This window comes from Lates calcarifer, linkage group LG8 (genome assembly GCF_001640805.2).
Source record: "Lates calcarifer isolate ASB-BC8 linkage group LG8, TLL_Latcal_v3, whole genome shotgun sequence".
Lineage (NCBI taxonomy): Eukaryota > Metazoa > Chordata > Actinopteri > Centropomidae > Lates > Lates calcarifer.
The window spans coordinates 11,883,296-11,896,271 of NC_066840.1; the positions used below are offsets into that span (position 1 = coordinate 11,883,296).

The 12,976-nt window shown below is 41.9% G+C and overlaps 1 protein-coding gene across 4 annotated transcripts in view; it reads left to right on the forward strand.

Annotated features, from left to right (window-relative positions):
- The window catches only part of LOC108899107 (protocadherin gamma-A12-like), a 47,423-nt gene that overhangs the window by 14,767 nt on the left and 19,680 nt on the right, over positions 1-12,976 (forward strand). For 2 of the 4 annotated variants that reach the window (XM_051072387.1, XM_051072388.1), the window contains exon 2: positions 3,555-4,349. The exons of 1 other annotated variant lie outside the window; for it this stretch is intronic. In XM_051072387.1, the coding sequence (XP_050928344.1) occupies positions 3,555-4,349 (795 nt within the window). The remainder of the gene's footprint in view (positions 1-3,554; positions 4,350-12,976) is intronic. One more of the 4 variants, XM_051072386.1, reaches the window with a different exon arrangement.

Consider the following 12,976-nt stretch of genomic DNA (forward strand, 5'->3'; position numbering starts at 1 on the left):
GCCCTCTCTCTCTGCCACCTGTTCCATGTATTTACTTATTTCTGATAACTTGGCTGAGGTGCCAGAACTGAAGGATATTTCTTATGATAAGAATTCAAAACTGACCTCTTACCTGATCATCGCGCTGGTTTCTGTGTCCACCTTTTTCCTGACCTTCATTATCATCATCCTGGGTGTGAAGTTTTGTCGCAGGAGAAAACCCAGACTGTTGTTTGACGGAGCAGTCGCCATCCCCAGCGCTTATCTCCCTCCTAATTACGCAGATGTTGACGGCACAGGAACTTTACGCAGCACTTACAATTATGACGCCTACTTGACAACAGGTTCTAGAACCAGTGACTTTAAGTTTGTGACATCATACAATGACAACACACTGCCTGCAGACCAGACTCTGAGGAAAAGTCCATCAGACTTTGTTGACCCATTTGAAGATTTGGATGCGTCTGTAGAGGTAGGAAGCTCCCAAAGTATCTCACTTTGTGACTTGTTCATTGAGTCCTGTAAATGCCTCTCTGACTGCAGCATTTACCTATGTCCCAGAAATGTAAAATTGATTTTGTGGTTTTGGAAGCAAGTAGTTTGAGAAAGGGGCAAAACTTTACTTTTATTTAATTATTAAGTTTTGGTCGCTGTATAGTTTGTAAATTATGCCCTCAAATTAGTACGCATTTTTGCTTTTTGTCCTTCTGAACCTTGGGACCTCTCCCTTGGTGTCTTTTTATGATTCGCCCACCACAACCCTTTTGTATTGACATAGCTCTCAGCATTGTTTTGATATACTTGATTTTTCCATGTCCCCTCCCAGAAATATAACTCATTTGTGTGATGCACTGACAAATTAGTATTAATATACAGTTAAGCTTGACGGTTTCCCAAAGCTGTTATTGTTTTATTTCGGTCATTTTGCTTTTTAAACAAGTAAATAAATTGTGACCAAATATATATTGAATATATTGACCAGCCAAGTGTACTAATGACTATAGCTGTCACGGTATGTGCTGTCACTGTGTAATGTGCTGAAAGTGGGATGGTATTTCTATGCAATACCATGATATTATGTGACAACAAGTGATTGGAACATAGCTCCTATTCCTGAGCCAGTCGGTGGGTACGAAACTAAAACGACTGTTCTGAGAGTAAGTCCGTTTTTGCTTTTGTGAAACTGTCTTTTAATCATATTAGTAGAGTCTCAGAGACTGGTTAGTGGATTAATGCAGTGGTCGGTATCGTTTTGTCATCAGCATTGTTAAACCTGAAGATATCTGTCCTTGGTGCTGAAACACTCCTGAAGCGCCCACGCACAAACCGTAACTGGAGTTGTCTTTTTCGCCACACCCATGCTGTCATAATAATAATAATAATGATAATAATAATTATTATTATTATAATAATAGATATGTTTTATGCAGTAGCATCTTTGGATTGTTGTAATGCGTGATTGTCTTAGTTTGTTTACTACAGAGTGCTCAGACATATTTTTACGTTATAATCATATGTCCACATGTTACAGTGTTGGTGACCGTTACGGTATTGTACTGAAAGTTTCACTGATTTTCTCTTTCGCGAAGTCAGACAGTGGTATGTGTTTATCTTTGTATATATCAACTTTTAGAAAGTGAAGCAAAAGTGACGTGTGTTGCTGCTCCGAGAGTTAAAAAGGAAATATACTGTGCTCAGGTGTACTTGGTTAAACAACACGCACTGTACATCTCTAACACTGAGCGAGTTACAATTGATAATTCCTGTGTGCGTTTTAAGTTCATTGATAAAAACCTAAGATGTCCATATAAAAGTGAAGGAATTTTGTCTTAATGCGTTTTGAGACTGTGAGGAATATTTTATCACACACTGTGAATATAAAAGGTGACTCATGGTGTCGCTGTTGGCTGACAGAAAATAAACATTGACCACTCCACCCACCACTGCTGCATAGATATCAGTTGCATATTTTTCTGAGAAACCACTATATCTCCGATCATATTGGATCGTGTATAGTGCTGTGAAGTTCCGTTATTGAATTGGTTTTGGACAAATTTTACCTAATAGCACTGGACACCGAGTTGTACAAGCTCTGGACAATTTTTGTGTTAGGATGGGAGACAAAGGATTTTCAGCGCTAGGCTCTGTCTTCTGCTTCGCTTCCATTATTGTAACGCTGCACCTCGTTCATGGAGATCTGAGTTATTCTTTTCCAGAAGAGATGAAACGAGGAGCTGTTATCGGAAATATAGCGAAGGATCTCGGTCTTGATCTGAGGACCTTATCTTACCGAAAGGCCCGTGTTGATTTTGAAGGGACTCGTAAGCGGTACTGTGACATGAATCTGAATACCGGGGATTTGGTCGCATCAGAGAGAATTGACAGAGAAAGTCTTTGTGGCAAGAAACCTTCGTGCGTATTAAAAGTAGATCTGGTGTTAGAAAATCCACTAGAGCTTCATCGTGTCAGTTTTCATATTCAAGATGTAAACGACAACTCGCCAAAATTCAAAAAAAATTTGATTGAAATGGAAATAAGTGAGTCAGCAGACAAGGGGAACCGTTTCTCAATCGAACAGGCCCATGATGCAGATATAGGTCAAAATGCTGTTCAAAGGTACAACCTACAAAAAAATGACAACTTTATCCTCGCTGTTGACAGTAACAAGGTTGAACTCGTACTGGAGAATACACTTGATCGAGAGAAACAAAAAGAGTTGAATTTGCTTCTCACAGCTTTAGATGGTGGGTCTCCTCAGAGATCAGGTACAGTAGTCATACACGTCACTGTGCTGGATGCTAATGATAACGCCCCAGTGTTCAGCCAGGCCGTTTATAAAGCCAGTCTGCCTGAAAACTCTCCTCCAGATACCATAGTGATTAAAGTTAGTGCTACTGACGCAGATGAAGGAGTGAATGGAGATGTGACATATGACTTTGGCCATGTCTCTGATGAAGATGTAAATGTGTTTTCTATTGATCCAAAAACGGGAGAAATTAGAGTAACTGGTGTGATTGACTTTGAAGAAAGGAGCTCTTTTGAAATGGGAGTTGACGCTAAAGATGGTTTAGGGCTAACCTCATACGCCAAAGTTATAATAGATGTTACTGATATAAATGACAATTCTCCAGTGATATACCTGAAATCACTTTCTAACCCCATACCTGAAAACGTGTCACCTGGTACAGAGGTGGGCATCATTAACGTGCAGGACAGAGACTCTGAGAACAACAGACAGGTCCGCTGCTCCATTCAGCAAAATGTCCCTTTTAAATTAGTTCCTTCTATTAAAAACTATTATTCTCTGGTGACCACAGGACAACTGGACCGTGAACTAGTGTCTGATTACAACATTACAATCACTGCCACTGACGAGGGCTCTCCACCTCTGTCCTCATCTAAAACTGTTCAGTTATCTGTAGCTGACATCAACGACAACCCACCTGTGTTTGAGGAACAGTCCTACAGCGCATATGTGACAGAAAATAACAAACCTGGCTCCACTTTATGTTCCGTTAGTGCTCGAGACCCCGACTGGAGACAAAACGGTACAGTGATTTATTCTCTGTTACCAGGTGATGTGAACGGTGCCCCGGTGTCCTCCTATCTGTCTGTTAACGGAGACACGGGGGTGATCCACGCTGTGAGGTCGTTTGATTATGAACAGTTCAGGAGCTTTAAAGTCCACGTGATGGCCAGAGACAACGGTTCTCCTCCTCTGAGCAGCAACGTGACCGTCAGTGTCTTTACATCGGATGTGAACGACAATTCTCCTCAGATACTGTACCCCGGGCCGGAGGGCAACTCGTTCATGACCGAGCTGGTTCCCAAAGCTGCACACGGAGGCTCCCTGGTGTCCAAAGTGATAGCGGTGGACGCGGACTCCGGACAGAACGCCTGGCTGTCCTATCATATAGTCAAATCCAGTGATCCAGGACTTTTCACTATTGGTCTCCACAGCGGAGAGATCAGGACACAGCGGGACATTTCTGAATCTGACAGCATGAAACAGAACCTTATTGTGTCAGTGAAAGATAACGGACAGCCCTCTCTCTCTGCCACCTGTTCCATGTATTTACTTATTTCTGATAACTTGGCTGAGGTGCCAGAACTGAAGGATATTTCTTACGATGAGAAGAATTCCAAACTGACCTCTTATCTGATCATCGCGCTGGTTTCCGTCTCTACATTTTTTCTGACTTTCATTATCATCATTCTGGGTGTGAGGTTTTGTCGCAGGAGAAAGCCCAGACTGTTGTTTGACGGAGCAGTCGCCATCCCCAGCGCTTATCTCCCTCCTAATTACGCAGATGTTGACGGCACAGGAACTTTACGCAGCACTTACAATTATGACGCCTACCTGACAACAGGTTCTAGAACCAGTGACTTTAAGTTTGTGACATCATACAATGACAACACACTGCCTGCTGACCAGACTCTGAGGAAAAGTCCATCAGGCTTTGCTGAGGCCTTTGGAGATTGTGATGGTTCTCCTGAGGTAGGAACAAGTGTCACATATAGTTTGACCCATTTCTGTTTCCACTTTAATGATTCAAGAAATATATTTATAGGTATTTGAATTTGGTTTCTTTGTTTTCTTTTTATATGCAGTGGTAGGAAATGATCAAAATAGTGTAACTGGCAACGACTGATGCTTGTTTGTTGAGTTGTTTAATGTCGGTCTTGTGGCTCTCTTTATTTTTCCAAAATTCAGCAGTTGTGATTTTCGAAGTGAAGGTTTTGTCCAGCTCATGGAAAATGTCCTTTCATTTGTCATTACCTTCCAAACTACACCAGCAAATATTAACACATTTTTACCCATTATCTTCCGTTACTATGGAAGTTATCATTTGTTCCTAGATTGTGAAACGTGTATTTTCTCTCTTTTAGATTTCGCTCCGTACAACTTGGTCGTTAGTTTGATGGATTTTTTTGTTGTGCCTCATTTAACTAAGTTAATTATTAGGTATGACTCCTGACAAATGATGTGCGTTGGATAGGGAAACATGTTAGTTCTTTACTGTCTTTGTGAAATTACTTTGCTATTTATTCATCTAAACATACGCGACCAGTCCGTGATTCTCATACCTGCTCGTTTACATCTGAAACCGCGTGCCTTAAATGGTACTCCACAGTTCCTTCGACATTTTAACAGCACGGTGCAATGAGTGGTGATGTAGTCGTTTGTCTTAAATGAAGCTGTCATATCGCTGGCTTTTGTCAATCTGAAGCTTTCTATTTTTCGCCGTACAATGATTTATTTTCAGTCGGTAGTACATGTCACAGCTTTTAACCTATTAACACTATTAGTGGAAGTATGGCTCATAGTTCAGAGCTTGCCTACGGCTAATATCTCAGGTTTTAGAGTCAGTCAGTGTTTACTTTTGTTGACTTAATAGTGTAGTACCGTTGTAGCACTTACTCTTTTTGTGCTGTCAGCGCTGTCAAATCTCAAAGTATCTGTCCATGGTGCTGAAACAGTTCTCTGGCGCTCAAATATAAGAGCTACTAGAGACGGCTTATTTTTCCCTTTCTGCTATGGTGTTCGATTTTGGATAGGTGTAATCATTACCACGACTGATGTAACTACAAATGATAATGACAATACATATCAGTCGGTAATGAGTATTTTGAATTGTTAAGTTACCTGTCTCAGCCTTTTGCCTTAATATGAAACAGTTTGATGTTGCAGTGTGATTTTACAGTGTTTGTACATATTAGTGTTGCACTCCCATATTTATTGTTACTCCCTTTCTCAGGATAAAAATGGGATGTTTTCAATTTGGTTTGCTTTCAGTATACGAAACGTTTGACAAAAGTAAATTATTATTTAAAGTAAAACCGACAGTTGGTGTTTTGAGGGCCTTTGAGAACGACAAACAAACTTCACTGAGATCAGATAAATACCGGAATGAACAACACCTGAGATCTCTAAATCCATTTATAATTAATAGTTTGAAATAAATAGAATTACCATACAGCATTTGTGCGTTAACACATTTTGTATGCTGATGCATGTAAAAGTTAATTTTTTCAGTCAGTAGGGATCGGCTGTATTTTTTGCGGTGTGCTTAACCGTTTATTTCTGTTGTGTTGTTAGATTTCTTGTAGTTCAGATCTGATTACAACGTGCTGACTGTTTATCTGCATTGTTAGATAGCAAAATTGGCAAGTTTCATCCGCAAAATCCTGAAATAGTCACATTCAGTCAGCTTTTTGCATTTTTCATCTAGCATGAACAGAGACTTTGTAAAAAATATTTCATTAGACGGTCTGAAGATAAAAAGCGACTCATGGTGTCGCTGTTGACCGATAGAAAATGAACATACACCACTCCACCCACTAGGTCTGCATGGATATCAGTTGTAATTTTCCAGCGAACCAACTAAACCCTCTAATATCTTTAATCGTGTTTCATTGTGGCATTAGGTATAGAAATATCGAATCGTTTCTGATTTATTTTATTTTTTCCTCTGGACACTAAGTCGTGCAAGCTGATGACACGTTTTGTGTCAGGATGGGAGACAAAGGATTTTCAGCGCTTCGTCTGATGTTTTGCTTCGCTTCCTTTATTGTAACGCTGCACCTCGTTTATGGAGATCTGAGTTTTTCTATTCCAGAAGAGATGAAACGAGAGTCTGTTATTGGAAATATAGCCAAAGACCTTGGAGTTGATCCAAGGACCTTAGCTTCACGACAGACCCGTGTTGATTTTGGTGGAGGTCGGAAAAGGTACTGTGACATTAAGCTGAATACCGGGGATTTGATCGCATCCGAGAGAATTGACAGAGAAAGTCTTTGTGGCAAGAAACCATCGTGCGTATTAAAAGTCGACCTGGTGTTAGAAAATCCATTAGAGCTTCATCGTGTAAGTCTTCATATTCAAGATGTTAACGACAATTCGCCGCAGTTCAACGATAATTTGATTGAAATGGAAATAAGGGAGTCAGCAGACAAGGGGAATCGCTTCTCAATCGAGGAGGCCCATGATGCAGATATAGGTCAAAACGCTGTTCAGAGATACAACCTACAAAAAAATGACAACTTTATTCTCGCTGTTGACAGTAACAAGGTTGAACTCGTGTTGGAGAATACACTTGATCGAGAGAAACAAAAAGAGTTGAATTTGCTTCTCACAGCTTTAGATGGTGGGTCTCCTCAGAGATCAGGTACCGTAGTCATACATGTCACTGTGCTGGATGCTAATGATAACGCCCCAGTGTTTAGCCAGGCCGTTTATAACGCCAGTCTGCCTGAAAACTCTCCTCCAGATACCATAGTGATTAAAGTTAGTGCTACTGACGCAGATGAAGGAGTGAATGGAGATGTGACATATCAGTTTGGCCATGTGTCTGATGAAGATGTTAATGTGTTTTCTATTGATCCAAAAACGGGAGAAATTAGAGTAACTGGTGTGATAGACTTCGAAGAAAGGAGCTCTTTTGAGACGAGAGTGAAAGCTAAAGATGGTTTGGGGCTGACATCGTACGCCAAAGTTATAATAGATGTTACTGATATAAATGATAATGCTCCAGTGATATATCTGAAATCACTGACTAACCCCATACCTGAGAACGTGTCACCTGGTACAGAGGTGGGCATCATTAACGTGCAGGACAGAGACTCGGAGACAAACGGACAGGTCCGCTGCTCCATTCAGCAAAATGTCCCTTTTAAATTAGTTTCCTCCATTAAAAGCTACTTTACTCTGGTGACCACAGGACAACTGGACCGTGAACTAGTGTCTGATTACAACATTACAATCACTGCCACTGACGAGGGCTCTCCACCTCTGTCCTCATCTAAAACTGTTCAGTTATCTGTAGCTGACATCAACGACAACCCACCTGTGTTTGAGGAACAGTCCTACAGCGCATATGTGACAGAAAATAACAAACCTGGCTCCACTTTATGTTCCGTCAGTGCTCGAGACCCCGACTGGAGACAAAACGGTACAGTGATTTATTCTCTGTTACCTGGTGAGGTGAATGGTGCCCCGGTGTCCTCCTATCTGTCTGTTAACGGAGACACGGGGGTGATCCACGCTGTGAGGTCATTTGATTATGAACAGTTCAGAAGCTTTAAAGTCCACGTGATGGCCAGAGACAACGGTTCTCCTCCTCTGAGCAGCAACGTGACCGTCAGTGTCTTCATATCGGATGTGAATGACAATTCTCCTCAGATACTGTACCCCGGGCCGGAGGGCAACTCCTTCATGACCGAGCTTGTCCCCAAAGCTGCACACGGAGGCTCTCTGGTGTCCAAAGTGATAGCGGTGGACGCGGACTCCGGACAGAACGCCTGGCTGTCCTATCATATAGTCAAATCGACTGATCCGGGACTTTTCACTATTGGTCTCCACAGCGGAGAGATCAGGACACAGCGGGACATTTCTGAATCTGACAGCATGAAACAGAACCTTATTGTGTCAGTGAAAGATAACGGACAGCCCTCTCTCTCTGCCACCTGTTCCATGTATTTACTTATTTCTGATAACTTGGCTGAGGTGCCAGAACTGAAGGATATTTCTTATGATGAGAAGAATTCAAAACTGACCTCTTACCTGATCATCGCGCTGGTTTCTGTGTCTACCTTTTTCCTGACCTTCATTATCATCATCCTGGGTGTGAGGTTTTGTCGTAGGAGAAAGCCCAGACTGTTGTTTGACGGAGCAGTCGCCATCCCCAGCGCTTATCTCCCTCCTAATTACGCAGATGTTGACGGCACAGGAACTTTACGCAGCACTTACAATTATGACGCCTACCTGACAACAGGTTCTAGAACCAGTGACTTCAAATTTGTGACATCATACAATGACAACACACTGCCTGCAGACCAGACTCTGAGGAAAAGTCCATCAGACTTTGCTGAAGCGTTTGGTCAGTCAGAAGAGTCTCCAGAGGTAGGCCTCAATGTATAATATATTTATATTTTCCTCAATCCGATCAGAGTTAAAAAGGTTGAGTTGGGCTGTTAGTCGATAATACTCAGTATTTTACATATGTGCAGGCTTGATTGGTAGTGCTGTAGCCTGACAGCAACAAGGTCCTCGGTTTTGTTTTATCGACTTGCTGTAGCATTTTCTGTGTGGAATGTGCATTTTTGCCTTGCATCCAAGGTCTGTATTCCTGCGGTTTCTCACACAGTCCAAATGCACCAAGTTTAAGATGAATAGGAAATTCAACATTGCCTTAAGCTGTGAATTTGAATGTGACTGTGAATGTGTTTGTCTGCAGTATATTTGTTAGCATTATTAGATTGGTAAGTTTGCCAGAGTGTACAATGCATCTCACCGGGTGGGCTATGTGAACTGGCTCCAGTACTTCTCTATCGTAAACAGGTTAAACGGTCTAGGTAAAGGATTATTAGATTTGACCGCAAGAAATGGCTTTATATTAACATATGCCGTTGAGTGCCATAGTCTTTGGTCGTCTCAAGGGTCTCTTACAGAAAACTACACATCACGGAACTTAGATAATGCGAAAATTATATTTGGGTATTTTGTCTTTATCTGCGCAGGCACGTGATTTGAAAAATGTGAATATTTTTACTATCCTCTGTGATGTCTGTCGTATTGCTTGGACATGTGTGGTACAGCACCATATATTTGTCATTATTCAGGTGGACCCTGTTTCTCCTTGAACTTTAGATCCGACGACTTCTTTATCAAGCATTCAGTCAGCCGAAGTAGAGGTATCACCTCAGAGATGTTAAAATGATCAATTATAGTAACTCTGTTCAGACTCTGTCCATGGTACTGAATTGTATTTCCACCACTGCGCAGTTTGTAACCGTGCGTATTTAACAGAATTGACAAAACTGGCATAAAACACAAGTGTCATATTAACGTTAGATTAAGGTTTTGCAGTTTTATTTATTTATTTAATTATTTCTATAACGTATGGTAATCCTTGAGTCATTCATCTGTAATTTCCCAGGTGATCTCACAGTGTCGCTGCTTACTTTTAGATTTGAGGCAAGTTTTTCCTCCACCCACTGCAAGAGGGCAGTAATCCCAGCCTTAAAGCCAGTGCTGCCATTGTTGAGGGAGCGGCGTCGGTAAATGTTACCGTAAACATAACGTTACAAGTATATAAGCGACACCAGTGTTTTGCGTAACAGTTATTTTTGTTTGGAAGATATAATGGACCACAAAGGACAGTCGTTGCTGAGTTTTGTCTTCGGCTTTGCTCTTTTTGTCCACATGACCACTGCAGACCTCAGCTATTCTGTTCCAGAGGAGATGAGGGCTGGATCCATTGTTGGAAATATTGCCAAGGATCTCGGACTTGAAGTAGGGAAATTATTCACTCGTAAAGCCCGTATTGATACCGAGGAAAGCTACCAGCATTATTGCGATATTGATCTAAAGACGGGAAATTTTGTCATCAACGAAAGGATTGATAGAGAGGAGCTGTGTGGGGAGAAGGTTTCGTGTATGCTTAAATTCGAATTAGTCCTAGAGAGCCCTTTAGAGCTGCACCGCATTTCAGTGCACATCCACGATATTAATGATAATTCGCCCGTTTTTCCAAAGGATACAGTAAAACTGGAAATTCGCGAATCAGCCATTAAAGGAGCTCGATATCGTGTCAACGAAGCACATGATGCGGACATTGGACAAAATCTAGTAAAACAATACAGTTTACAAAATAATGGACATTTTGTTTTATCTGTTCTAGACGATACCGATGGATCTAAAAGCGTCGAGTTGGTGTTAGATAAAGAGCTAGACCGTGAAAAAGAGCACGATTTGAATTTCATGCTGATCGCAGTTGATGGTGGCAGTCCACAAAGATCAGGAACTGCCACTATACACGTGACTGTGCTGGATGCTAATGATAACGCGCCGGTGTTTGACCGGGCCGTTTACAAAGCCAGTCTACACGAAAACGCTGCCCTTGATACTGTTGTTGTAGTCGTAAGTGCCAGTGATGCAGATGAAGGAATCAATGGGGAGGTGACATACGAATTTAGTCGTATTTCAGAAAAGGCTAAAAAGGTTTTCTCCCTGAATAGTAAAACTGGAGAAATAAAAGTCACAGGACCCCTTGATTTTGAGAGTAATTCTAAATATGAAATGCGCATCGATGCCAAAGATGGTTATGGACTTTCATCTGATTCTAAAGTCATGATTGATATCACTGATGTTAATGATAATGCTCCAGTGATATTTATGAAATCACTGATTAACGCCATACCCGAGAACGTGTCACCTGGTACAGAGGTGGGCATCATTAACGTGCAGGACAGAGACTCTGAAACAAACGGACAGGTCCGCTGCTCCATTCAGCAAAATGTCCCTTTTAAATTAGTTCCTTCTATTAAAAACTATTATTCTCTGGTGACCACAGGACAACTGGACCGTGAACTAGTGTCTGATTACAACATTACAATCACTACTACTGACGAGGGCTTTCCACCTCTGTCCTCCTCTAAAACTGTTCAGTTATCTGTAGCTGACATCAACGACAACCCACCTGTGTTTGAGGAACAGTCCTACAGCGCATATGTGACAGAAAATAACAAACCTGGCTCCACTTTATGTTCCGTCAGTGCTCGAGACCCCGACTGGAGACAAAACGGTACAGTGATTTATTCTCTGTTACCTGGTGAGGTGAACGGTGCCCCGGTGTCCTCCTATCTGTCTGTTAACGGAGACACAGGGGTGATCCACGCTGTGAGGTCGTTTGATTATGAACAGTTCAGGAGCTTTAAAGTCCACGTGATGGCCAGAGACAACGGTTCTCCTCCTCTCAGCAGCAACGTGACCGTCAGTGTCTTCATATCGGATGTGAACGACAACTCTCCTCAGATACTGTACCCCGGCCCGGTGGGCAACTCCTTCATGACCGAGCTGGTCCCCAAAGCTGCACACGGAGGCTCCCTGGTGTCGAAAGTGATAGCGGTGGACGCGGACTCCGGACAGAATGCCTGGCTGTCCTATCATATAGTCAAATCGACTGATCCGGGACTTTTCACTATTGGTCTCCACAGCGGAGAGATCAGGACACAGCGGGACATTTCTGAATCTGACAGCATGAAACAGAATCTTATTGTGTCAGTGAAAGATAACGGACAGCCCTCTCTCTCTGCCACATGCTCCATGTATTTACTTATTTCTGATAACTTGGCTGAGGTGCCAGAACTGAAGGATATTTCTTATGATGAGAAGAATTCAAAACTGACCTCTTACCTGATCATCGCGCTGGTATCTGTGTCCACCTTTTTCCTGACTTTCATTATCATCATTCTGGGTGTGAGGTTTTGTCGCAGGAGAAAGCCCAGACTGTTGTTTGACGGAGCAGTCGCCATCCCCAGCGCTTATCTCCCTCCTAATTACGCAGATGTTGACGGCACAGGAACTTTACGCAGCACTTACAATTATGACGCCTACCTGACAACAGGTTCTAGAACCAGTGACTTTAAGTTTGTGACATCATACAATGACAACACACTGCCTGCAGACCAGACTCTGAGGAAAAGTCCATCAGACTTTGTTGAGGCGTTTCAAGATTCTTTTGAGCCCCTAGAGGTAGGCGCATGTGCTTATTTTAAGCAAAGTCAAATCCCTTATTATGTGTGTAGTTTCTCGTTGTTTTTATGCCCAAACATAGTCAAATCAGCTTTGGTCACATTACTGTAACATCATTATTATATTATGTATTAAATAGTTGTTTGTTGAGAGTGAAAAAGATGTGATTGGCCATCAGAAGTTTTAGTTACTACCAAACAAACCAAGAAATACCCCCCATCAATATTTAATATTTACGGCCCTACGCCATGGTGTGCGTTACATTGTACTATGATCCCTGTCCATGGTACTGAAACTAACTGAACCCTGAGAGATTCCCACTCTCGTCAGTGCTGTGCAACAAAAGCAGTTTAAGGAGATAAATAGGCCTTCACACTGACGTTTACAACAGAACACTCAATTATTATTATTTTTTTTTGTAATACCTGCACTTTGCTCACAGTGTCGCTGTCCACCAGCTTT